This window comes from Falco naumanni, chromosome 9 (assembly GCF_017639655.2).
Source record: "Falco naumanni isolate bFalNau1 chromosome 9, bFalNau1.pat, whole genome shotgun sequence".
Classification (NCBI taxonomy): domain Eukaryota; kingdom Metazoa; phylum Chordata; class Aves; order Falconiformes; family Falconidae; genus Falco; species Falco naumanni.
In genome coordinates, this window is record NC_054062.1 from 17,947,158 (window position 1) to 17,973,997 (window position 26,840).

Genomic DNA, 26,840 nt, shown 5'->3' on the forward strand with positions numbered 1-26,840 from the left:
CCTAATATAGCACAATGTGTTAGGAAAATAAGAGCCCTCAGAGATCACAAAGGAAACTAACCATTAGTGCCTGGAATACGAAATCCCTCTGACAGACTCATAACATGGCTGCTGATGAATTTGTGCCTGCATTGCCTTTGTTAGCAGTGACTAGCTACGAACGCCAGCGATTAGAGCCGGCTGTGCTCGCTCCGAATGGGCAAGATCTGAGGCAGAGTCAATCCCACTCACACCTGAATATGTCTGTCTAGAGAGCAAGATTGATTTGCATCGGGTTCAAATCAGACAGCAAACTACCTTTACTAATGGAAGCGTGTAAAGAAAGGACTTGGAACTCAAGTACAGCCAGGTGTTGGGAGCTAGCTGAAAAATACAAGGAGGCAAAAATTATAAAGCTAAAATAGTATTATAAGCTTGCAAAAATCAAATGAACAAACAAGAGATGCAGCAGCTGGTGGACAATAACATAAACTCTAAAACATGGAGCTAATCAATATTGAAAATAGATAAATATAAACCTGTATATGTGGTGGTGTGCTCCCCCACCATCCCGACCTAACGCAGACAGCTCTATGGGGCTCCGAGTGGATTTGGTGTTTGACTTGAGCAGCATGCACAGCTCACAAAGCTGAGAACGGGTGCAGTCTAACAAGCAAACTAGCTGGATGGTGCCCGGGGTGAGGCAGGGGCCTCACACCCCAGCACTACTTCAGCACATAGCAGGAAGACCCCCGCACATCTGTAACCATCAACCCATACCGTGTACTTGTCTACACCAAACCCTTCCTGCTCCACACGGAACCATCAGGCTCAGCTGAGCTTCCAGAAGGGATACCTTGATAAGGGCCAAACAGCACGCAATAGCTGACTCCATCCCACCTTGCCATGAGCAGAAAGTCTGGTATTTTAGTATGAGTGGTGTTTGGGGTTTTGGTGTGGGTTTTTTGGGGGTTGGTTTGGTTTGGGTTTTTTTGAAGACGAGAACTCTTAACTAACAGATGTGTTGACAGGCTTGCACCTCTCTCCTCCCCTGTCAGGGATGCCTCACCTCTGGTAGGATTTGCACTTCCAACTATGTTGGATGTTACCCAGAACAATATTGTTAAGAAAAGTATTGAACTCTTCACTCGAGCTCGATTTTTGCAGTAAGTGCATTTACCAACAGCAATTCAGAATTGTTATGTGTGTCACCTTAACAAATGATCTATTTTTTTTCAGCTTTGCAAAACTGTGTTAGTGAAAGTCCTTAAACTGGGCTCTAACTGGCAACGATGGCACTGATGAGCGGCTGTATATATAATCCTTTACACCTAAAGCTGCTGACTGAGTCTGAGACTAGGATTGGATTTAGCGGCACCTAGGCTCTTCTCTGAGAAAGAGTTTAGAAAGCAAGGAGATCCTTTCCGAATCTCATGAGTCAGTGGAAGGGCTTTCCCCCACCCTCTCCCAGCCACTCCTCAGACTTTTAATGCAACAGTATGAATCTGTATGTTCTGACTGCTTGTATTTACAAAGATCAGAACAACCTTACCAAATCATCGCAAGCCAGTTAATCTCATGGTGACAGAGGCTCATATTCCTCTAATGAGATGGCAAGTAACTCCATGGGTTAAGAACATTTCTATGATGATTACTGATTAGAATACCAATGAAATGAGACTGACCTGGTCCTGCTTAAAAGGGAACAAAACAGAATAGCCACCCTTCATGGGATTCCACGGTTTCTACCTGCATACTGTACACAGCATATGCACAAAATCCAACTTAATAATGACTCTAGGACATTCTAAAATATCAATAATTAGGAGAAAATAGTATTTGTCCTCAGAGATATACAGCGGGCTAATACAATCCTAAACAAGACATATTTTTTTTCCCTAGAATAGATCCCTTTGCTGCAGTCCACCTCTGCCTCTGCCACGTTTTTACTGCAAAAGCTAGGCAAGCACGCTTCTGTTTGTGGTCAAAACAACCTTTTATTAGTCTACTATAACCCTTTCATTTACTACATCAGGCCTCTGCATTAGCTAGAAAAGAAACAGTATTAATAACATTAACACAGATTTGCAAAGACTCACCATGCTACAGTTACTGTTTGCTGAAATGCACTTCTTGTCATCGCACCACTGGCACCCGTTTGTGTTGGCAGTACAGCTCGCACAGTCTGCGTATCGGTAACATCTGTCATCTGCGGCAGCTATAATACAAATGAAAGTTAAGAAGAAACATTGCACAGAAGGAGAACGCCACCACATTTTAAACACTTGTTTAGAGCATTTTCTGTTACACCCTTCATATGAACTCTAGCCGTTCATAAAGGTTTAAGTAACTGTAGGAAATTAATTCTACTCATTTAATGAGATTTGCTCCTTTAAAAATTCCTTTAGTAACAGCTATATTTGAAGTTTCATAAGTGCCATATCAACCAAAGGAATAGTCACTGATTTGCAGCATACAAACTCTCTTAGCACAGTGCATAAATTAAGAGTATCAGAAAGTCTCTTAAACTATTGATTCCTCACTCCTTTATCAAAAAATATTTTCTTCAGATGCAGGTTTCTGATAAAAATATTAGATTGCTATGCAAGAAGGCAAAAGTAGTAAATATAAAAAAAACTAAAACAGATATTAGCAACATACAGACATTTTTGAAGTCTATAAATTAATTTCTAAACCTAATAATGATTGGCAAGTTATAGTTCTACACTTTCTCTACGATAAATATTTGAGGAAGAGTTCACATTAAATCCTTAATACAAGCCTTCAGGACCTGGACTAACATTTATGTTTGGGACACAAATGATTGCTTCTGTTTAAAGGAGGCAAAAATTGGAAAAACGACCATGACCCAAAATAGGAGAATTACTACCATTTCCTACACTGATCACTATGTTTAACTCCTGTGTGGTTCAGCTTCTTTAGTCTCAGGATCATACATGTCCAAGAGATTCTTTTGCCAGAGAACCTTGCTATCCAAGGACTGATCTTTCAAAAACCTGCTAAAATTTTGCTTGTCCTTTAATATTGACTATCAGCAGTTTCTCAGATGATATTCTCAACCAGATAACAACTGAGCAAAGTGGTGTAAAAGAATATATGAAAAATTGGCTTATGACAGAATATGACTACCTGAAACAGAATTTAACAGCAGTGGAGCACTGCTGTCCACACAACTTTGGAACTGGGATTCTAAACACCTCATCTCTTGCAAGTTTAGCTGCAGTTTATTCTCACTGCAGCAGCTTTACTTTAGAAACTGCTCTAACTTTTTTATTTTCCTTTAGCCTGTCTGTGCTTTGTTTTGTTTGACTTTTTTTTTAAATTCCTGTTAACATGACCAGCTTCTCATAAGATCCCCTTCTGTCTGTGTTACTTTTACATTTAGTGTCTCAACATTTCTCTTTTTATAAAGAGCTGAAACATTCTAGGCTGTAGATGTCTAAACATTATGAAACTGTACAAAAGCATTTCTTCAGAAAGCTTTACCTGGATAACCTTTTTGTTATATAATGCACGGGGTTTTTTTCTGAGTTTGCAACTTTATATCCAGGTCAGAAACAAATAAAAGCTAACAGAAAAATAAACTGCCTTGAAGCATTGATTAACAGCAGAACTAATAATTTTTTAACAAACATTAAAAGCAGACTGGCATAATTGTGTGGTAGTTTGAACATGTAGCACACAGCCAAAGTTCGGTTAGCAGTTGTAGACTTTGCTGAAGGAAAGATGCACAGAAAAAATAGCAGGTGTATGTAGCAGGGATGCATATTCTGTTCATGTGAAGTACAAGAACACTTCCACAAGCAATTTATTTGTGACAAGCCAAAATACTTAAGAATAGGGTGCTCAGTTTATGAATAACACTAAACTACTGTTTCAAACAATATAGCTACCATGATGCTGCATAGAAATTCACATGACAAACTTGAACCCATTTTGACATACTGCAGCAAAGGGCTTGTTTTCCTCAAGTTTGTTTCCAGCTGTGACCGTACGACATTCTTCCATACACATGCTCCTGCTTGACAGGTAATCTAATTGAAGCAGTGGTGCTTTCCCTCTCCCTTACTGGTACAGACAGACATGAGAGTGCCACACGCCTATAGTGCCAGATACCACTTGCAGCGCCCATCTGTGCTCTGACTCCTGTTATGCTTTCTTGGAATCAGAAAAATACAAAGGCTTTTATATATGTGTGTGTATATGTATACCAAAGCAGGAGAAAGGGGGGAAAGAGGAAAATTTAAGTCAGTTACAATGTTTCAAAGTTCACTCTTTTACAAATGTTTCAAACACACTGAACTAAACCCCACCTAAAGTCATTTTGTTTTAGCTCCCCAATAAACTAAATCCTTCCCTTTGAACTCTATTATGTTTTGTATCCCTTAGCACCTTATACTTCTGCTCTTTTGCATCTACTTCCCTGTAATACTTTTATTTAAAATCCAGAATTGAATTATTTTCAAAAATAATCCATAAATCTCTTGCACTGGGTATTCTCAGAGAGGAACAGCTTTAACAGTCCAATCACTAGTTCCACTTGGTTGGTTTTTTTTGCCGCTACCCCACACACACCCACCTCCCAGTCTCTTACATCACATTGCAAATATGACACTAAGACTAGAATTCATTTACCTGTTTTCTTAGGACATTTTGCTCTTAGGATGTTATTAACATGTCCAGATTCCCAGGATTCACAATGTTTCTTGTTCCACAGACACCTTATCCCTGGACGAGCATTTTTACACAGCTCTTCATCTCTGAACGCTTCACAGTTTGGAGGCTTGTACACAAGGATGTCATTCAAAAGAACACTTGAAAAACCCCCAAATATATACATGGACCTATTAGGTAAAAGCAAGTAAATATAATTGTTATTGTAGCTATAGATACATTTTCTTGATTTATCTGTCTTGTTATATAATTAAAAATGTTATAATAAACTTCTTCTCTTTCTAATAAAGACTCTGTCAGCATTTCCATTATTGATTATTTTTTCAAGATGTTTATCCATGGAAGTTTAGACTAACTACAAAAAAAACTGCTCAAAGTGCACTGTGCTATATGTATTAGTGAGTGACATCTACCAAATGCCTGGAAAGAAGATCAGCTATGGAAGAAACTACTCATTTTTTGAATTAGATAATGAGAACAGAGTGTGAAATAATGGCCTGCAGGAAATGAGAACATTTTTCTTCAAGGTTTCAAAGACAGCGAGCAATGATTGGCAGATGGATATTTCTTCTTGGTAACATTTCCTGTGCAGCAGCTGCTGACATCAGAACCAGGAGGCTGGAGTTGAGACCTTGCCGTTTCTCATTTGAAATTAAGAACAGCCTCAGGTAAAAGATCACAATAAAGAACCTGGATATCCGTTGTATTATATACTCTTCAAACAGAATTAATCATACAGTTACCAATAGCAGAAATCTTTGGAAAGTATCTCATATTACACTATTTTGTACATAAAACCCTACTAAAAGTACCATTAAGTTTGGGGGTGGGGAGGTGAGGGGGTGTAAAAAAGCATTTTCACCTTGAATCTAATTCATGGAAAGTGACAGTTCTCCAAGTATCAGACATAGCTTAGATGTCTTAAAACAACACAAATCATCAGGAAAAACTACCAGTTGCTGAATTCATGAATTCCAAGCAATTTTCTCTTAATGAAGCAATCTTTTCATTATTTAATTTCAAGTGCTCTGTGTACAGAGTTACAACATACTGCTATTTTTACTAAAATCAAACCCTTATGTGTAGTATTACTTACCTACTCCATTATTTCTGACCTTTTCAATATCCATATGTAAAGGATCTGCAAGTTGCCCACATATGCTTAAATACTGAGTTCATTAGCGTGATGAATAATGTAGAAGAGGAATGGTCAGTAGTACAATGATCTATAATACCACAACTGTCAGATACTAGACCAGCTGTAAACCAGCAATAGTAAAACTGACACAAGCAAACAGTAGAAATTTCATTAAACCTGACTACAGTTTTCTACTTTTTCACTAAAAAAAATAATAATAATAAAAAAATAAAAAAACATTTGCCCTACAATTTTATTTTTGGGGTGGGGGTAGAGGGAGCAGAGAGATAAGCCACCAAATCTAAAAAACTCCAGATTCATTCCATCTCCTGTTTCTAGATGATTAAGCTTTACTGAGCTCCTCTACTCAACAAATGACATGAAAGTATGTTGAGAATAAGCAATATACTTAATATAGTCTAAATGCTGGCAGGTATTTTTCCTGCAAGTAGTTAATGATGATAACTGTATCAGTATCATCAAAATCTTGCTTTTTCCAAGCAAATTTTAGTTACGTGGTTTTGATTTTATGATTGTGGAAGAAAAAGAATTATAGCATGCTGCAAAGAGAAAAAAAATTTTGCCTGTCACATCTAAGTGAGGATTATAGTTGGTACAGAATTTCAAATTCCTTGTAGTTCACAATACTGAGGAAGTACCTCAGTACGCTAGAAGGTTCATATTAAATGTCATTGAACAGATTCCACAGCATGTCAGATTGTTGATTAGCCATACTGATTACCTAAAACAAGTAAAGCCCCTGATGAGCACTACTTTTCATGTTAATAAATTCCATCGGTTGTATGCCATTGAACCATAACTTCATGTAGGTATAATTTCTGCCACAGTTTTTTCATCCAGAAAAATGGCAAAGAAAATTTAAAAGATGTTTCATTTACCCATTACTGACAACAGCAGTGTGACCAAATCTGTTGACATCTCGATGCAGATTAGGTTTTGGTAAAATCTTCCATTCATCACAAGCTGAAAGACACACACACACGAAAAAAGTATATGAAAACATATATAAAATAATTCAAAAAGTTTTCAGCAAAATACATGCAAAATGGATTTTGTCAGACACTTTTTTGTATTTTAAGTATCAACTCACTTTATTGCCTATTTACCCTCCTTTCCCAGAGGGACCGGTGCAGTTAACCCCTGCTCTCTCCACTATACCTCATGACCTTCAAATGTTCTTAACATGCTTGCATCATCTATTGGTCTCATGAACTCTGAAACAAAATTTGACTGACATTTAAAACCATTCTTAATAGTAGTTTCTAGGAGTTTTTTAATTGTTCTGCAAAAATCATAGGATTTGACAGACTTTTTTCATTTTTCACTAGATGAAAGCTAAGCTGGATTTTCCTACTCCTGATTATTCTGCTTTATTCTGCTGTTTAAATATGTTATTTTTTCAGACTTCATACCGTTCTTCTAGAGTCTTCATTTGCAATGATATGCATCTATCAACATCTATTACAGATCAGTGATATACACATTATTAGTCTTTAGTTCTTAAGCACACTCCATTAATGCCAGTTTGTAAAATCTTGTCCTTCTTTTTGTTTTATGTAGGCTTTGGATAGGAAGATCTCCTTTATAAATGCATCACTGATGTATTTTCTGGAGAAAGGATTACTAGAAATTGCAGGATTTGAGCACATTGCCATCACTAGTTCTGAGACGCTGTATTTGCATTGCTCAAGAATATATCAACAGGTACTCCTTTTAGATGCATTTTTGGAGTAGGTGCTCCAAGAACCTGTCAGCAACACATATCTATCATGACATTTATTAAGGACAGAGGACACTCGTAGAAGTGTCCCTTTATTATACAGTTTTCCGCCTTCACAGCCCATTTCAACACCCACGATGAAAAGTAACATCATCATTGCCATCAAGTTATCGGTAATATTGCCCTAATATTACATGTTTTCAAATTATTCAAAGGATTTTTATTCATGTGTAATTCATGGAACATCTACGACCATGAACTTCTTTCTTCTCACAAGTGCTTTAAGACAAACTACCGCTCCTCCAACTGTACAACACATCCCATTATTATTTTACTTTTGGTATCTTGACTTAAGTATGGTACTAATTACTTTCATCTAGTATTTGAGATGAATGTTGTACCATCTTCACATCAAATTAACCGTTCAAGCATATTTCTTTTTGTACAGCTGTAGGAGCATTTACGAATGTGGCTTTGGTGTGGTTTCACTTCTCTGTCTTGACCAGGATTTTAGTTCTTCAGAAGAGTTAGTCCTTTCTTCATTATTTCCTGCTTGAACTTTACTGACTTCCAATAATCAAACCCCACAGTTACAGAAATAGGGAGCACCTAGAGGATGAAACTTGAAGGAAACCCCTTTAAAATGGAACAAAGAAAGTATTTTTCTACAGAGCAGACAAAGCATTTCTAGAATTTGTCATCATAACAGGTTTTGGAGATGGGTAGGGTAGATTTCAGGAAAACTTTCATATCAGACAGAGGGTTACCGTTTTCTCATCTAAAAAATCTGATATAAAGATAAGGATTAAATCCAAAGTTGAGAAGGAGTTAAAGGGACAGAGACCCCTCTGATTTAATCCAAATAAAAGGGTGGCTTTATTTTTTATATATATCTGTATACACCCACACACAAATATATTTAGGTATTTGATAACTATCATCCTTCTAATTTCTCAGTGAAAACTTCCTTGCATTTTGCCTCAACAAGGCTTGAAACTAGAATAAAATATAACATGACACTTCTTTTAAACCAGTGGCAAAGCTATCAATTTGGACACTTAAGAAAAATAAAAAATTTAAAAAAAAAGAAAGAAAAAAAAGAAACCCATTTGCTCAGTATATTCCCCATAATATACAGAAGTGGACAGAGTACATGCCTGCAGAAGCTGCAGAGTCAGAGTTATCACCACAAAAAAGCAGAAGCATCCTATAGAGATCAACAGTCAGAAAAGGTTGTTGGCATCCAGCAGGACTGTGGGGAACACACCTTAAGCCTGTTTAAACTGTCTTAATGCAATTATTAGGCAGGTTGACTTTTAGCTAATATTGCTGAATTTATTTACCAGAAAGATTCCAATGACAGTCACATCTAAATAAGGCAGACTTAATTTTAAAATTAGGACTAATTTACGCAAGTTAGAAATATGATTAAAAAGTCAAGGAATATCACCATCAGACTACATATTTCAAGGGTGTCTGCTTAAGGTTAAAAAGTAAGATAAGAAAAAAAAGAAACAAACACCCCTCCTCCCTCCCTCTCCAGCTTAAAGCAACAAAACCAGATATTAGGAAATCCAAGAGGGACAAATTGTCCTCCAGGGTGGCGTCATACAGAGCCTAAGACACTACCTGCCAGCCACACTCATGCTGCTCTTGCTCCCACTGTCAGAACAGTTCACCTCTGCTAGCGCTGCTTTCCTCGCACCCCTAATGCAGAAAATTATTCACAGCAGCACTTTGTACAGTTACATCCCGTTCACATCCCGTGAGAAACCAGCTCAGCGCAAGGGCACACAAGGGTGGGCTCAGCACACGAGCGGGGGCAGGACAGCACGGCTGTGGGCTGTAACATGCTGCGAGGGGGGCTCGGGCTTCCACAGAATCCCAGCCCGAGCCTGCGGAGTCAGGGTGAGACTGTGGCTGTGATAAATCAATTATGTCCTTTTATAAATTGGAAACAGAAATGAAAAACGCATTATTGCCAGAGTAACATTGATGACCCAAGCAGCAATAATTTCAGCATCAGACGGTGGACCCAGAATGGATTTAGTAGTTTGAAGGAAGAAAAACTATAGTAAGTTTAATTCACTGTCTCATAGGACCAATGTATCCCCAAAATCTTGCCTCTTTCTCAATTTCTACCTTCATTACCTGTTAATACACTTCATCTTTCACAATTGTTCTTGTTCTTCCTGTATTTTCTCTACTTAAATAGAACGGTGCAAGCACATACTTGCCAGAGAGGTGTTGTTCCTGAAACAGTTTCAACAGAAGACATCGCAGTACTAGGGCACTAATTAATTATTTATGATCACAAGTTTCAGATGAAGGTAGGAGCAGTAATAAATATAAAAGTTCTGATTATTCCATAGGTTTTGAAATATGTAAGAAATTCAGAGCTAAGAGCAATATTATTTGTCAGAAATCAGTCATTAATTTCTATTTCAAGAATATTTTCTATTTCAAAAGCTATACAAAACAAGCATTTTAATGCTACAACTGACCATCAAAAACTTGCTATTATACTTTAAAATCTATTTCTTGCTGCTGTAAGTCATTGCACACTAGCAGAAACAGCATGTTTGAGGTCATATGCCTTTGGTGGTAAAGGAAATTATTTTTTAAAACCAACACTAAATTTTCATCTGATCTTGGAAAGTGTTGCATGTTATTTTTTGGATTTTTTACAAATATATGTATGAAATAAATTTCCAAGTATGGGAAACACTATGTATTTAAGAAAAAGTGGGATTTAATACCAAAGGGAAACAATAATAAAGGCTGTTTTGGAGATAAGAAACCCTTGAGGTATGATATAATAATTCCTTTCTTGCTGATGGTATTTGTCAAACTGGCAGTTGTTTTCAATAGAGTACATGAAAAAAAGAGGGTGGGAAGCACATTACAAATAGCCTTTCCTCTTATCTCCTCCTCGCCTTCTCTATGACTACTGAACACTGGACGGAACATTGTGCAAGAATAATACTTCTGCTCAGCTTTAAATTCCTGATATGAGTTTCTCAGTACAGGTTGGTTAAATCAAAATAGAGATAGTTAACCAACTGATTTTTGGTTGGTTTTGGTAAAGAATCAAATAAAATTCATCCCTGCCTGCCATCTTCAAACTTCTTTCAAACACTTCAAAGTATCCATGTTTCCAGGCTTACTGTACAGTTCCAAGAAGAAAGTGGTGAACAGCAAACACAGTATGATTTTCAACATTGTTTATCAATATTACAGCTTTCTGTGTATTGTATTTATTATATGAAGTCTAATAAGGATGGTAAGTTTTATGGAGTAAAGAATAAAACACTTTGTAAAATGTCATGGATTCTTGAAGTATTATACAGATAGTAAGTGGAAGATATAGTATTGGTCGTATTTAGCGTTGTCTCTGTATGTATGGGGTATAACATATACCACATGAAAGCATATACTGCTTTTAATAGAAACAGTTACTAAGCGGATGAAGGAGCGATACTATTCATCCCAAACTGATCAGCAGAATTTTTAGTCACTGAAAAGTATAAGGAGGAATACAGGGACTTTTTGTCCTGAAGTAAGGCTTCTATTTCAAGAACATGTTGTACCACATTATATGATTATAAGAAAAAGTTCTGTCGTACTCCTTGGTGTAGATTAAATGGTTCCCAAGTGATACAGAAGTGGCTCTGAGAGTGAATTCACCAGCCACACAAAATACATGATGAAATACACCACAGAAATGCACCAGATCTGAGGTGATCCAGCTGATGCTGGCAGAGAAAACCCCAGCTGAACTTCACACAGGGTAGTGCACTGCGGGGTCCATAGTCTGGCAGGACACACCTCGCCACCCTGTCCTTTGTCCTGTCACCTGTAGCCTTCTCACCTGTGTCCTACTGGCAATACTACATTACTGGTACCAGGGACAATAACCAAGACATTTTATAGAAAAGTTCTCAATGTTGCAACAGTAAGATAAATTTGACAGAGCTAGAACTCAGGCGGGAATCTAGGCTGGCTACCAGGGACATAGAGACTGAGAATTCCCTAGGGACCATTATGGCTCCATTGCTCAGATCACTAAAAATACAACCAGTGACATCAATACAAAGATACTATAATAGCATATACAGTAGGGCAAGAGGAATATGCTATAGTAGAAATTATACCAGTAAATATATACTACCAGAATATATTCATAGATTACTAGAATGTTTCCCAGTACAATTTTATAGGAAAGTAACAATTGCATTTCTAAGCAACGTTGTCACATCAGTAAAATACTCTTAATAGATTTGCTTTAAAATGTTTAACTAAAATCAGATTTATCAAAGTGTGACTGAGGGAAAAATAGGGGAAATACAGCATCCAATCCCATCCAGTTAGTCCTCCACGTCTTTTTATGATTGACTTTTGCTCTTCAGACTACAGTTGTACATACCATTAAAAACCTGTTTGGGAGTGGAGGGCGCTATGAAGTTTGCACTTACTATTCACATCTGATTTTGAACAACGAATTACTCAAACATTTGGGCAGAACTGGAGCAGAAGCAAGTTAACCCAGGTTCATTAAGTTAATGTCTGAATTAAGTTAACAAAGCAGTTTTGAAAATCTTAACAGTTGAGCATCCAATTATATCCAGTTCAGATTTTGATTTATTAAAATCTAAGAGAACCACATATCTACAAGCCATTTAAAAGTTGATTACTCTTCCCCCTTTCTTCACCTGATTTATTAAATGTATTATGGACATCTCTATTTTCAACACTAAAAAAGACTATAAGAATGAGCCTAAAATCTTGACTACTCATCCCAAATCTACAAAATTCTGTGAAGAATATAAAAGAACATCAAGGAACTGAAATATTCCCTTTCAAAAAAAAAAAAAAAAAAAAAAAAAAAAAAAAAAAAAAAAACAAACAGAAATTCAGATGAAAAACTGTAAGCATTAATAGAAAAGAAGCTTCTTAACAACTCATCCCCATTTTCCTCCCTGACCCTGCAACGGCCAACACCACACTCAAAGCTGAACAGAAGCAACACACTCACTCAGAACTCGCAGGTGGATCTCTCTCAAAGTGATACTCTCCCTGTTCCCTTTAAAGAACAGAAATATGATCAAAGGAAAAAGACTTAAATGGTTTAGTAGTAGTTAATGATCATTTCCTGCCTGGTGGGACTTAAATCTACAGCTTTCACCCCTGAGGAAAGTGCCCTAACTGTTCAAGCTAGGTAACTTCACTGCTCCAAGTTAATGCCATCCCACTGAATAGGTAAAAAAAAAAATTATATATATGTATCAGGAAGAGAAGTTTTTAGGACAGTCTCTGAGAAAAGTGGCAATCAGTGTTCCATACTTTACTTCCAGGATCACATTTGTATTTCAGCACTGGCAGGCCAGTTTAGTGACAATTTGTCACTACATTTGGAGCTATGTTTTCACAAAGGTATGTGAAACTACCTACTTTATATTTACATTCTCCAATCATTTCTCAGTTTTTAAATATTTAAATAAGTTTGTATTGATTCTGCTCAATACCCTCTGTATTGTAACACCTGCAGTGCAGCCTTATGTGCTACATAGGATACAATGTCGGATTATGCTTGTATGCTCTCTTTACATATTTCCAGTAGCTACTCAGTTTTACTCTGGTAAAGAAAAATTGTTCATTCACAAAGTACAGCCACACATTATACTGCTGTCTGGTTCCCCCTTTTTTTTTTGTGACCCTGGACAACTAAACACCATGAAAGTTAGGTGCAAATGAAAAACTTACTTTCCAATTCATTCCCCACTGCAAAAATATTTTTCCTTATTCAGATAATAAAAACCTCCTTACTCTCAGAAAGACATTAAGGCAAATATGTTTGCAACAGCATGAAATTAATTTAAACTGTAGATCTAACATCTTCAGCAGAGTCTATATACATAACAGTGACTCCCTAAGCAATATTAAAAAACAAAACAAAACAAAAAACCTAGAGCTTTCCTAATATAGAGAGCAATTAGTGCATTATATTATTATGGTTTTGCTTTTCTAATAGTGCAGTGATACAGAGGTAATTGCTACTACAAACTGCACCAGAACTACGTTATGACTTAAGTGCTCAGGAACACATAAAACAACCTATCACAGCCACTGCTTTACATTTTCTTTGTGATATCACATTGATAATCCATTTGTAACTCCCAAAGGAGAAAGAAATGTAAAATCAGATGGTTTTACAGTGGGGCTGGGGGGTGATTTTTACACACATTTAAACTAACTCATTTTGTTCATGACAAAGACTAGACATGAAACAACTTATTTTACAAGCACACAATTTATGACTAAAAAAATTCATTTTATTACAAAATATAAGCAATATCTTTGATTACAAGTGAAAGTAATCTCATGAGATAATCTCGAAAAAAATTTTCCAAACAGGAAAATTTTCTTAAACTTTGTTTGAATACCCCAGAAGAAACTTAATATATCCATACAGTACTGTCTTTCACAAACAGTTGAATTTTCTTATTATTTAATCCATAACAATAAACTGAAATCCAGATAATAACAAGACTTACAAAAGGAACATTGCGGAATATATTATCTTAAATGTATGGGTTATTGAACTTCTCCCATAGATACAGACAGTGCTGAAATATAACTACCACTGGGAGAGAGCACGGCAGCAGCTGCCATGTTCCAATTATTTCCATTTCTAGCTTTTATAGAGGTTCCCTGTCAGCCATTCTCTGTACATTTCTGGGGTATGCAGATACCTTAGCAGTTGGCACATGTGAAACAAAAGGACAGAGACGGAATACTTTGTAAACTGAAAGCGCAGGCACTGCCATAGGCATACAGAAACATATTTACTGACATTATAATTTGGCCAGGAGCTAAAACAAATATCTTTACTCTTAGAAAAAGCGCTTTTTTTTTTTTCTTTATACTAGTCTCAGTAGTTAAAATATCCATTTTAAATTCTGATTCTGTATGAGCAATTAATTTATTTTCATATGCAAATTTTGCATCCAAATACTTGTAAAATATAATCTACATTACTTTCCTAAGCTCTGATTGGAATAGAAACACAAGAATTTTAAGCATGGGGTGTTTTCTGTATCACAGTTTTACAACTAAAAAAAGAAAAAAAGCAGTCTTACTAATCCCAAACCAATACTTCAAAAATCTATCCTAAAGTTTTAGAGTACAGCTTTGAAATTTTTTATCTTCCATTGGGCTGAAAACAAGTTCTTCAACAGGCACATGCGGATGTTTTTGTATATTTATACACACATATAAATATGTATTTAATACATACATGTATAAAAATACATAATGTGATATTGGGGTTTGGGGGTTGGGTTTGTTTTTTTTTTAAGTAGTAGTTCAACAGGTTCCCTAGGGTGAAAAATGAGCTGTCCTTCAGAAAATTAAAACCCACATGGACACAGTCTTCTAACTACCCACCTATACATTTAGAGAGACAGAAGCTTTCCACCTAAAGTCATAGAAATTATAAATCAGATTTATACAATACATTTATCAGTACTGTAACATTAATTATAGGGCAGCATAAGGAAGAAATACACATGATATTTTTCTTTAAACCTTCATACTGGGTACAAAGATTGAGGAGAAAAGTGAAGAAACAAAGCAGTAATGGTGCATGCACTTGTCTTTTCTTCCCAAGCCTACAGGAGAGAACAGAGCAAGGTAACATCTTTGCTCCAAGTCTGGTTACCAGACATAATGTTGTTCAAAATAGCTCTTTATTGGTACAGCCTAGAAGATTGATTGTGGCTAAATATTCACAGTGTAACTTCCAGTATTTGGGGGAACAATACCACAGAGCTCTGCTTTCTATGGGAGGGCTTTCCATGATTGTTGAAATACAAGAAGGCAAATAGCAGCAAGAAGAATCCTATAACAGTTTTTAGCTCATATTGATTACACTGGAGCCTATTTGATAGCTAATTTAAGTATGTTATTTTTGCTCAAATTCATGTACATGTGCATATAAAAAATGTCTGCAAGTTTTCTTAACTTGCACTAAATAATCCTTAGTCATGGCCAAAGAATGAGAGATCTTCATGAAATGGTTTCTTTTTTTTATGTTTAAAAAATTAAGAAATTCTTTGCATAGGATGTTATTTATTTCACTACTCTTATCCTTTCATAGAATTCAGCCCAGTTTTTGAGACGTGTACCCATCAGACTAACTTCTGCAAAACAACAATACTTTGTTTGGAGCAGGAGTTGGACTAGAACTTTGTATGGTAGACAGATCACCATGGTTTCTCTCTGAATTGTATTCCATTCCTTATACAATGTATATAATTCATTTGGTCAAGTATTCAGAAGAAACACCTCAGCACACTAGCCTGGTTGAAACTCTACCACTAAGGAGGCAGAAAACACAGCGGTGAACTTGGGGCCAACAGTAACTGCCTCATGTGATTTTGTTCCTGAAGAAAAAAAAAGTAGACTGAACCGATGTCAGACTTTGTACCAAGAAGAAAATATAAGCAAAACATCAATACTGACACGTCACATTTCCTCTCTGATTCTATTCCATGTTTATTTAAATGAATCTCTGCAGGACCTAAGCCCTTTGTAGAATTTAAAGTCAGTGGTGATTATCTAATTTCTTTCTGCCATATCTTGGTTTCCCAAAGGTATCCAATTTTTATATATTACAACATAGTGCTAAGGAATTGGGAGAACTCAGGGTAGAGGTCCTAATATATAGTTTCTCAATTACGTGGCAAAGACTGAAGAACAAGATAATATCCTTTTTTGAAAGACAAATCACTATTAATTAAATACAAGTATGCAGCCAGATTTTGAGACAGGCACATGCCAGTTTGTATTGACTATTATTATTATGTATGATGACTACACATATGCAAAGAATACTTTGTGTAACTGCCCAGTTTCAAAAGAATTGTCACGGAGCACAGATTTTCACAAGCAGTACATATACAATTTTACTATATACACCTATTCAAATTCCTCGTTTGAATGAGAAAAGCTACAAGTATCTTTCAAAATGTTGTAATGGAAGAATTGAATAAACATCCTAGGTTGAACACTAATATTACACCCATCCTATGCAGAATCTCACCAGCTGAGGCCCTTCGGCTTCTTTGTAAATACTGAACAAGTAACTACGGCACTCCAATGAACAGCAGACCAAGAAAACCCGTAACTAACATCAGTTAGAAAACCACAGGCCAACCACAGCATCCAAGATTGATCCTGATGCCAGCCTTGTCCTCATTGACAAGGTTCCTCGTTCAGCATAACATTAGCAATAACAGCACAGTCAGAAAATACCTCACCTCTACGAGGATCAACATTTGTTGATCTTTAAGGAGCTGCCAGAGCATCTTAGGGGAAAGTTTGGTGGTAAAATATCAGAGGAGGACAAAAACATACCAAAGGCCAGGTTTCTCAAGCTCACTGTATGCAGCAGACTTCTCATCACACAAGTATGTTTACTACTGTGTAAGTAAATATACCAAACAATATTAAAACTATGAAAATTATGCATCATAATAGTTTTTACATCTTCTCCAGTTCTCTTGAATCTTCAGCTTTAAGAAATTATTCAGATGCAGTAAGTATTTAAAATGACTGAATTGAGCTCTTGGCACATGACAGTGACATTTAATACATTTAATTGTCTAAAACTTACGCATGTAGACTAACTTCAGTAGCTGGAGAACAATAACTGATTCCAGAAAAGAAGAAGGAAAAGAAAACAAAAAAAAAAAAAAAAAAAAAAAAAAAAAAAAAAAAAAAAAGAGCAACTCTGTCCTAAGCTTGGCTAAATTAATTGCTCTCTGGAGATACTTATCTCCCTCCATTGGCTAAAGGAGTAGTCTGGACTACCAGATTGTATTGGAAACCAACCTTTTAGACAGCTAAACTTAACTGAGATGAATGCCCGCAAATAGTTATTTTACATTAATATGAAAAACAGTAAGAATTTTCATGGATAATAAAAAGCTGAAGCAATTTATCCATAAGACTATGTCACATATAATAAGAGATATAATCAAAAGTACTCTGTAGCCCAACTTGAACATAAATAGTATAGGCTCTATCTCCAGGGTCCAGCTGGTTTCCAGACAGCACCCATTTTTTACAAGACAGAACATAACACTCCATCACTTGCAGGGTATCTAGGAAACATGATACTGATAGCATCATATATTTTTGCTTCCAAGCATTGTTCAAAAGCTCATGAAACAAAGTAAATAAAATTCTGAAATATACCCATTCCATAATTATTTAATTCTTAGTACAATAAGTATTTACTGTTTCCTGGAAAACTGTCTTTATATAATGTGTGCTGTGAGAATGTGTTTTTAATTTGGTGAAATGAATAATACAGAAGATTAAATCTGAATCAAATCAATCTTCATAATTTTTTTTAAGACTAATTACTACATCCGTTTCTTCTGTTCTTCAGCAGTTTCATAATGTGAAGAATGTGACTTGCAAGAAAATACAAATGCCACATTAAATATTGTGGAAAGCCAAAATATTTTTCCACTTTAAAAGACAAAAAAAAGAAAAAGTCAACATATCAGCATACATTTTCATGAAGCTAGATAAAAAAAAAAAAAAAACAACGAACCACTGTGGTGTGTGGAAGTTAGAAAGTTTTATGCAGATCCTGGGACTCATACTATTGATTCTCTTGATTCTCAAGTGCACGTTCTACAAATATTATCCTCTAAAATTAGGAAGAAGCTCTGTTTCATTAAAAATTAAAACCAGATGTGAACTGAAGTGAGAACAAAATCAATAGTTCACACCATCAGGTGCCTGCCTACAAGAAGCCACAGAATATGTGATACAGGGATACAGTCAAAAAAATTCAACTCTTCTGAAAAGGCATTATTTGCACACTGTGTGAACTGGCAGGAAACAACACATATATATGTTCCATGTACTAAATTTACTGATTATTTTTGTATGAAAGCAAGCACGTTGCATTAATGTCTATACAGAAAGCCATAAAGAGCCATCAACTAGTCCTATAAAAAGGATCACGTCTCACCCTCTTCTACCACTGTATTTGGCTGATAAACACTTGCCAAAAATAGGTCCAGGCACTATCCACAGGCTATCCTCAACAGGATCATGCAGTCTATTTCCCAGACTACTCTGACATATTTCCCAATTTTTAGCTCCAAGGACAAGAGGTCGTGCTTTTTCACCTGAATATGACCTGTGTATTTATACTTCCAGCCTACACTTAAAATACAGGCATGAACATTAGGGAAGGGGAAAAACTGTTTATGGCAAGAACAACAATGGCAATAAACAAGACAGGAAACATATTAGTGACTCATTAAATTCTGTTAGATTTACAACCTCCACAATCCTATAGAGAGGCTTTTCCATAGCTGCACAGCTCTAATGGTTGGAAACATTCTACACACTGAAAGCTTACACCCATCTAGTCTTGTCTCAAGAATTTTACCTTAAACAGTTTTCTTCCAAAGTGTATTCTTATCATCTGTTTATAAAACAATCTTTTCTGCTCTCAGCCACTCTTGCAAAATTAGATATACCACCTCCTTTTGTTATCTCCTAAAGGCTCTTCATGCTCAGTCAGCCTTAACACCACTTGCCACGTAGAGCCTTGTTTGAGTTTGTCTTTCATATATGTGTTCTGCCAAATTTCTACAAAAATATCCAGGGCCTTGAGAATGGCATCAGTGCTTCTTTCTTCTTTTCATTAGGACTGCACAGGCCACTTCCACAGTCACATGCTACTCCTGACTTGGACACACAAGCCACTTGTCATTTCCTTCAGTTTGTAGGAGAAAATTCCTGTCATTTCCTAAAAGCATGACTTGCACCTTGTTACATTAAATATCATCTCACGTCAACTGTCTTTTCCAGTCATCTCATCCCTCCTGAATGACAGTCCAGCCTCTTCCCAAACAGCTGTCAGCAAAGTTTCACGGGGTTCTTTTGTTACTACTCACTTCTACTTTAGAACTCAGGTAACTGGGAATGGATTCTGTATTTTGACATTTGTGCTGCACACTAGCAAGCTTTGGTGCTTCAAAAGTAAACTTTTTTTTTAGCTCCATTCTCCTAAGTCTATCATCTGTCCCATGAAACTAAGCATGAATAGTTAACCCATTTTCATGCGCTGTGGAAACACAGTTTATCCTTAACATAGTGATGCCAATGTATTCCATAGTCTGTTACTGCCCCGATTCATTTAATGTAGTTATTCCATTAGCCTATACAAGGGAGTATCCCCCAGAGATTTCCTCCCACTTAGCAAGACTGCTCATGCTAGAGCGTTGGTGGGGTATTGCTCCATATGAAAACAGACATATACCGAAGCAGTTAAGCTGATCCAGTAATGTATTTCAGTCTCAAAGGCAGGAATATTTTAATTAATACTCCAATCTGAAATGCATAGGAAGAGGTAGGAGGGGGGAGGGCAACTTGTCAGAGGAAGATAACCAGCAAAATCCATGCATCTTAGCTATCAGCCCCAAGCTGTGTCTATTCAGCTACAACCAGCCATCTACCACAATCAGCCTCCCAAAAGGCTGGTTCTCTACACTCTGCTTCTTCTAGTGCAGGCATCCTGGTTCCAAACTGCTCTTCAGCTTGGGGGAGCTCCACCTTTCCCAGTTTCCTGAGCACCACCACCTGACTACCCCTACCTCACCTTTCAGATTGATGCCTACACCTTGGCTTTTCCACTCCCCAGTTTTCAATTCAGGCCCGTTGCAATGATAAGCACTGAGCAATGCATCTTCCAAACTGCCACCAGTTCCACACATTTTAAGGAATCTCTCAAGCATTACTTGGGAAATGTTCTGGTTTGGGGCAGGGGGGGTTGTGAGGTTTTGTCTGCATTTTGGTGTTTTGGTTTTTTGTTTTTTTGTTGGTTTGTTGTGGGGTTTTTTTAAGTCCATCAACATATTTTATTAGTACTATGTAGATATTAAGGATGTAAAAAAATAAATCAACACTTGGTGGTAATAACCACTAGGCTCTGCTCAACACACTCCCATAACACCAAAATGCACCAACCCTTGCAATTAATTTAGCAACATATCCACTATTCATACTATAAGACAGTATTAGGCATATTTTTTAAAATTGATCATTCTAGCTACTATGCTTTGTCCCACAAACCAAAAATTGGGGACTATTATGGAACAAAAGTCTGGTTTTAATTTTACAATGTAATTTCTAAATAACTTGAAGATGTTTGGGATCAAGACTTTAAAGAATCACAGCAGCTGGACTTGAGAAAGAAACATTGTGGTATTTCAAACTCAAATGAGAAAAATAGAATGAAATACATACCTATATCATATGCAAGAAAGTCAGCAGAAAAACACTTTGCACCATTACTCAGGGAAGTATCATTATGAGTGTTTCCACCAAAAATGAGCATAGCTCCATTGATTAAGACAGCTGAATGAAGATATCTTGCAAAACCACTCTCTTTCAAAATAGTCCTACGAAATACAAGAACAAATGAATACATACTAACGTGTTAAAAACTGTTTACATACATCAAGAAAATGTATAGATGAAAACAATATAAAATACAAGGAAAACAGTAAACTAAAGCTACTACCCAGTAAATATGATTAAATGTGTTTAAATTGTTTTAAGATTATGGATTTTTTCATGTTACAACAAATATATTTAGCATTCATTTAAAAAGTTGTGGTTTTTAAATTAAAAAACTGTTAAATAATGTATCTGAAATAAATGGTATCATGTTTGCATTCTTCAGAAGTGATTAATATATGATAAATTTTACTCAAAACTGAATTAAAACCCATTCATATTATTACTTCCTATTCTTATGTATCCATAACCATGCTGGGGTTTTGCTCAAGAAATGCAGTAATGAACTCTTCAGAAAGAAAACCAAATCTTTAGACCATTCTAACTAATTGAAAAGGAGAGGGTTTTCTTTAATTAATTAAACACTCAAACCTGGAAAAGAAATAGTAGAAGTCATTCTCGGTACTGCTTCATAAATATATTCAGGCTGGCAAACAAACATACAGAGTTTCAGTACAAAAAAAAAAAAAAAATTAGTCCATGCACATTGAGTCTTTGACCTCTTTTCGTGTCTGTGCAGTTTGCTTTGTGCCAGAGCAATAATATGGGCCCAACAGTAGCCAAGAGCTATCAATACTACAGGTTTAAAGTAGCAGGTGTGGGGTTAGCAGAAAGAACACCACGCAAACTTGATTCAGTCATACCTCCATTCAGTCTTTCATACCAAGGGAGAAAGTAACAATCTGTGGGGTTTGCCAGCTTGAATTAGTTAAGTAGATGAGCTGTAGACATGTTCCCTTAATAACCTTTTCCTTGTCTCAGTAATCTAACATTTCAAGTTTAGATTCCCAGTTTCACTTGTGCTACTGCACACTGCTCACACCTACAATTAAACTGTTCTGTCATTCGTTTCCTTTAACAAACATACTGACTTGACAATCTTTTCTTCGAGTAGAATAATACTGTCTCTTTCTTGAATCTCACTGTTAACATTTGTTCAATATTTTTACACCATCATAGGGTTTCGGGGAGAAGGTTTAAAGTATGTCTCATCACTTTGACATAACGATGTAGATCAATCAATAAACTTGAGATATTTTTGAAATGGTAAGAGATGGTATGTTTCAACAAGCTGAGAGGAAGGCGTTACACATAAGTTCTCATATTGTCATTTCCCCCCTACACCTAGAAGGTAACATCAAAGGAAATACCAAAGACTAAATGCAAGTGAACGAGGCAAGTTTTTTATTGCTCAAAACTGCGGTAATTCCTTCAAGCCACCAGCATACCCACCAATGTCCTTCTGTTTTCAATCCTTCTTATTTTGTTGTTAAGTGACTTGCATTTTTGTTGTGTATTTCTGGTTAACATACTTTGAAAATAAAGCACTACATAGGTGTGTTTTTCTAACCAGGAATTAGCTTGCTACAGATTACTCATGGTACTTACCAAGAAAACCATGGTATTTGGTTTCAAACCATTTTCTACAATTCCTACCCCCTAATTTGCGTTAGTTGCTATACGCTAGGCTCTGTCCTGATTATTCTGCCTTCCAACTGTCTACAAATTGTTGTCTTGATCACTAAAGGCCTAAAGAGCCATACACTGTTCCAGGGAAAACTAAGGACTCTCCTCTCCACAGTGGATATAACAGATATCCCAGAAATTTTTCTTTGGGCTGCACTCTTTTCTACTTGTCACCCAACTGCATTGCCTCAGTCCTACATTGCACAGGGTGGGGGCTTTTTTGCCCCCAATTTTGGCATATTCTTTGCTGAGTTTCATCCCTTCTGGTAACAGTTACTTTCCCCCATGATTCAGCAAAAGTGGAAGCGTAACACAGACCAAGTTTGTTAATTTGGCCATGATTTTCACTATTCATTAGCATCACTGATGAGAGCAACCTTCAGAACTCTCCAACACATATCAACCCCATGCAAATTGTGTAAGTCTCAACACACTTAATACCGAATTCATTCTTTATGCACGTATATGTGTATCTGCAAACACAAGTCCATGTTGACTATACCGATGCCAAAGCAGCAGCATGGTTACAGTGGCAACAGAAATACCCAGGAGCCAGCGTGTGCTTCCACTTCTTCAGGCTGTTATCTAAGCCCAGCACCACGTTGTCCCCCAGCTGCCAACCACAGCAGTATGCAAGTAACACAAAGCAATGCAGGTATTACAAACGCTGTACTTCTCCGTCGTGTATTAGAAATAATGTTCACACTGGGAATTAAAATATCACCCCCTCACATTCCAAGAAACATAAAGCTTATATGCCTTATTGATATGAAGATATGAAAACCCACACGCCACTGAATAAAACAAGTAATCAGCTTTGTGTACCAAGACTTAGTGAAGTGTATGAACCTCAGCCAGATCAGAGAGCAAGTACCAGAGAAAAACAGAGACAGTGAGGACAAGCAAATGCAAGCGTGCAAAAAAGCCATGTACATGGGCACGAGAAAGCAGTCATGGTTCCACCTCCTTTTCATACCCCACCTAGGCAGTGGCGTACTCAGTTGCCTCAGAGTGCATTGAATATAGTTATAAAATGTCACAAAGATTTTATTACTGTGTGTCAATACTCCATCCTTTCAGCCAGTTTTCAGTCCCATAGTACAATTGACTTCCAGTATAGTACTCATGAAATAAGAGTTAAGTGCTCTACAAGCTGCAGAGAATGCCACATTAGTATACACAGAAGCATTCATTATTAGTTTGTACATGAATACTGAATAAAAATATTCCAATGATTATTATTGTATTGTTGAACAGACCAAAGGATACAGTATCACTTGTTCCAAGAATAGACTATAATAAGAGAGCATTAAAATTCCAGCAATTTAAAATACATTAAAAGAGACAAAAAGGTCTTTTAATAATGTTTCCAAATGCCACAAGTTAGTGGCATTCAAAATCAAGAGCCCCAGCAAAATCAAACCCACGTTTCCAACATCTGAGAGCAAGTCTTGTGTGCTTAAAGTTAAGCCATCAGTGCTCAACACAAATGTTAAATTGCAAGAATAAAATGTTCCGAGAAACAGTTCTTGATCTCAAATCTTCTCTAGGGTAAGAAAAAAATATTACTTTCTATACAAGTAGCATTCACAAGTTACAATAAACTTGAAGGACAAGGAACTGACAAAAAAAACAGAAACACCAAGAACTTTAATAACTAAGGTTCCCTATACAATACCAGGAATTTTCTCTCTTATTTCTGATAGTTTTGTGAAAAGTAACCTTCCACAGTTTTTAAATGTGTCTACTTCTCTATATAACAGGTACTTCAATGTGCATCAGCAGTATATTCACAGCATGTGGAAACAGTACACATGTACTCTTTCTGCATAGTGGTTATGTCCGTACAGGAGAACCTTTTCTGAATTTGTAGAACATGTGCAAAGCTTCCTTCCTGCCATTCCTTTGATGTGTAGCTCCATTAATCCACTGGCTAAAGTCTAATCCCTCACCACAAGTCTTCCATTTTGTTGCAGAGAGTGCACTGTTCTGCAACATGTAAAGGATGTGTAGGAGCCTACATGATTTTACTAGAACCTTACTCTATACTTATGTTCTCTTCTTCAATAACAAATAACTTAATTTCCTACATTATAAATCCCACTTACCATGTCCGAGTATTAACTTCATATCTGTAAAGATCATCTACCAATCCATATTTATTGCCAGGCAATGCTTTGTAACCACCATGGACATAAACAGATTTTGTCAGTTCATCATAGACACTAGTATGGCCGTATCCACCTTGGACAATTGCTCCTTTTGTTTCTGGTACAAGCCAAGAATTGGACCCTGGAACAGATGTACAAAAGACATAGTTTTAAGGCTGACTATTGCTAACACACAATATTCGGAGTTTTAAGCAGATTAAATCATTTTCATTATGATTCTACATGCAGCAATAACTGGGGAGTTTTTTAAGAAGTAATTTTATACCAGTGTATTAAAACACCTACAATTGGTTAATGTTTTTAGACTATCATCTGCTAGTCTTGATTAATCACAAACACATCACTGTCACAGGTTCCAGGCAGTATCTCATACTCTTACATACGTGAGATCAGCATATGCTAAAACAATTTAAAAAAAATCCCCAAACCTTTCAGAAAATATGAAAATGAGAGTTACGATTAATTCTTTCTCAGCCTTAACTTTGTCCTGCCAGAGATGGATGATGAGAATTCAGCGCTCCAGCTACTCCAGCTGCATTAGCACCACCTGTACTCAATCAGAAGGAAACTGTCTGGAGAAGCCTAGCAGAAACTGAAGTGCTGAGATTTTCGAGAAGCATGTAACGTAAGGTAGCTCAAGGTACACAGGGATACAGACAAATGCTTTGCTACTGAACTGTAAAATTATTGAGCTAAAATCAGTTTCCAACTACTGTTTCTTACTTATTTAACTGCAAATATACCTACTCAGTTGCTGAAAACTCACAGAAGGATCATTTGATAGCAGCTCATTAAACTAGCATTTAAATCCACATTTTACATCACATCAATAATTGCAGAGAGACACCAAATAAAACCATTCACAATAGCTGAAGAATAAAACGCAACTGGAAAATACTTTACCATAGCAATAAAAAAAGGCAGAGAGGTTAAAGGACTTCTTGTTCCCTGTGGCCCTGAACATCTATTCCCCCCCCCCCCCCCCCCCCCCCCCATCTTCCCAGCTGATGACATAAGTCACAAAAAGAACCATCCAGAGGTATTTCCTGTAGAAACCAGCCTATTCAAAAGAGCCTGGGATGATTATGCAGCCAGTTCTACGGGTGTGAAATGGAAGAAATAATTCACTTACAGCCTCTTGAAGATTATGTCAGATGAATAGAAAGGGTGGACATGGACTTCCAAAGTGCAGCAGTCTCCTGATTCTCAACCTAAAGAGGCTGCCATTATTGAGTTACTTATCCAAGGCCAGCACACAACACCATATACCTTGCTTCATCTGAAAGTTAGTTTAAATTCTATTTCAATTTTTAGCTGACATTATGTAGGTAGTTTGAGATTACCTCTTTTCCCTCCAGATTCTTCTGTTCATTGAAGAGACTCTTGACTTTCAGTTATTACTGCTGCTATTTGACTTTCATTAAATGCTTTCCAGGCACTACCTCTATAAGCAACTTACATTTTTTTCAGTAACAAGTGCTTATAGCAAGTTATAAAGTATAGATTAAACTGGAAGACCTGTGCTGATTGTATATGTGTACGAATGCTGATGTTTGTGTAATACACTATTTATATCTGACACAGTATATTTACGTTATTTATATGAAGTGTAATGTAACTAGTATTTTATTCCAATCTCTCTGTTGGATATTATCAAGCTATTAAGAACTACAACTCTGTACATAAAGATCAGATTTGTACCAATAATACTGTATTTTACATACGTATTACCTTGCCAACAAATAGATTTACCTGATACAATTTATGTAATAAGGTTGGTGAGGAGTCAACCTGCAGATACACCTTTCTATCATCGACACCATCTTCATTTTTTCATTTAAATATTGATCAGTCCTAAAGACTGGCATATATGCTTTTCAGGGAAAAAATACTATTTCTGCACATAAATTTACACAATGGTGTTGCTCATATGCATAATAAAATGTTTTGCATTTATATCTGGTTTATGCAGCATTTAGAACACTGTCATGGTAAAATGGCATACTGCATAGCTTTACATGACTTGCACAGAACTATG

The 26,840-nt window shown here is 36.5% G+C and overlaps 1 protein-coding gene across 2 annotated transcripts in view; it reads right to left on the reverse strand.

Moving 5' to 3' along the window:
* The window catches only part of ATRNL1 (attractin like 1), a 526,081-nt gene that overhangs the window by 412,916 nt on the left and 86,325 nt on the right, over positions 1-26,840 (reverse strand). For both annotated transcript variants that reach the window (XM_040607278.1, XM_040607277.1), the window contains exons 9-13: positions 24,740-24,923; positions 20,892-21,046; positions 6,712-6,796; positions 4,636-4,844; positions 2,079-2,197 (exon numbers count right to left, since the gene is read on the reverse strand). In XM_040607278.1, the coding sequence (XP_040463212.1) occupies positions 2,079-2,197; positions 4,636-4,844; positions 6,712-6,796; positions 20,892-21,046; positions 24,740-24,923 (752 nt within the window). The remainder of the gene's footprint in view (positions 1-2,078; positions 2,198-4,635; positions 4,845-6,711; positions 6,797-20,891; positions 21,047-24,739; positions 24,924-26,840) is intronic.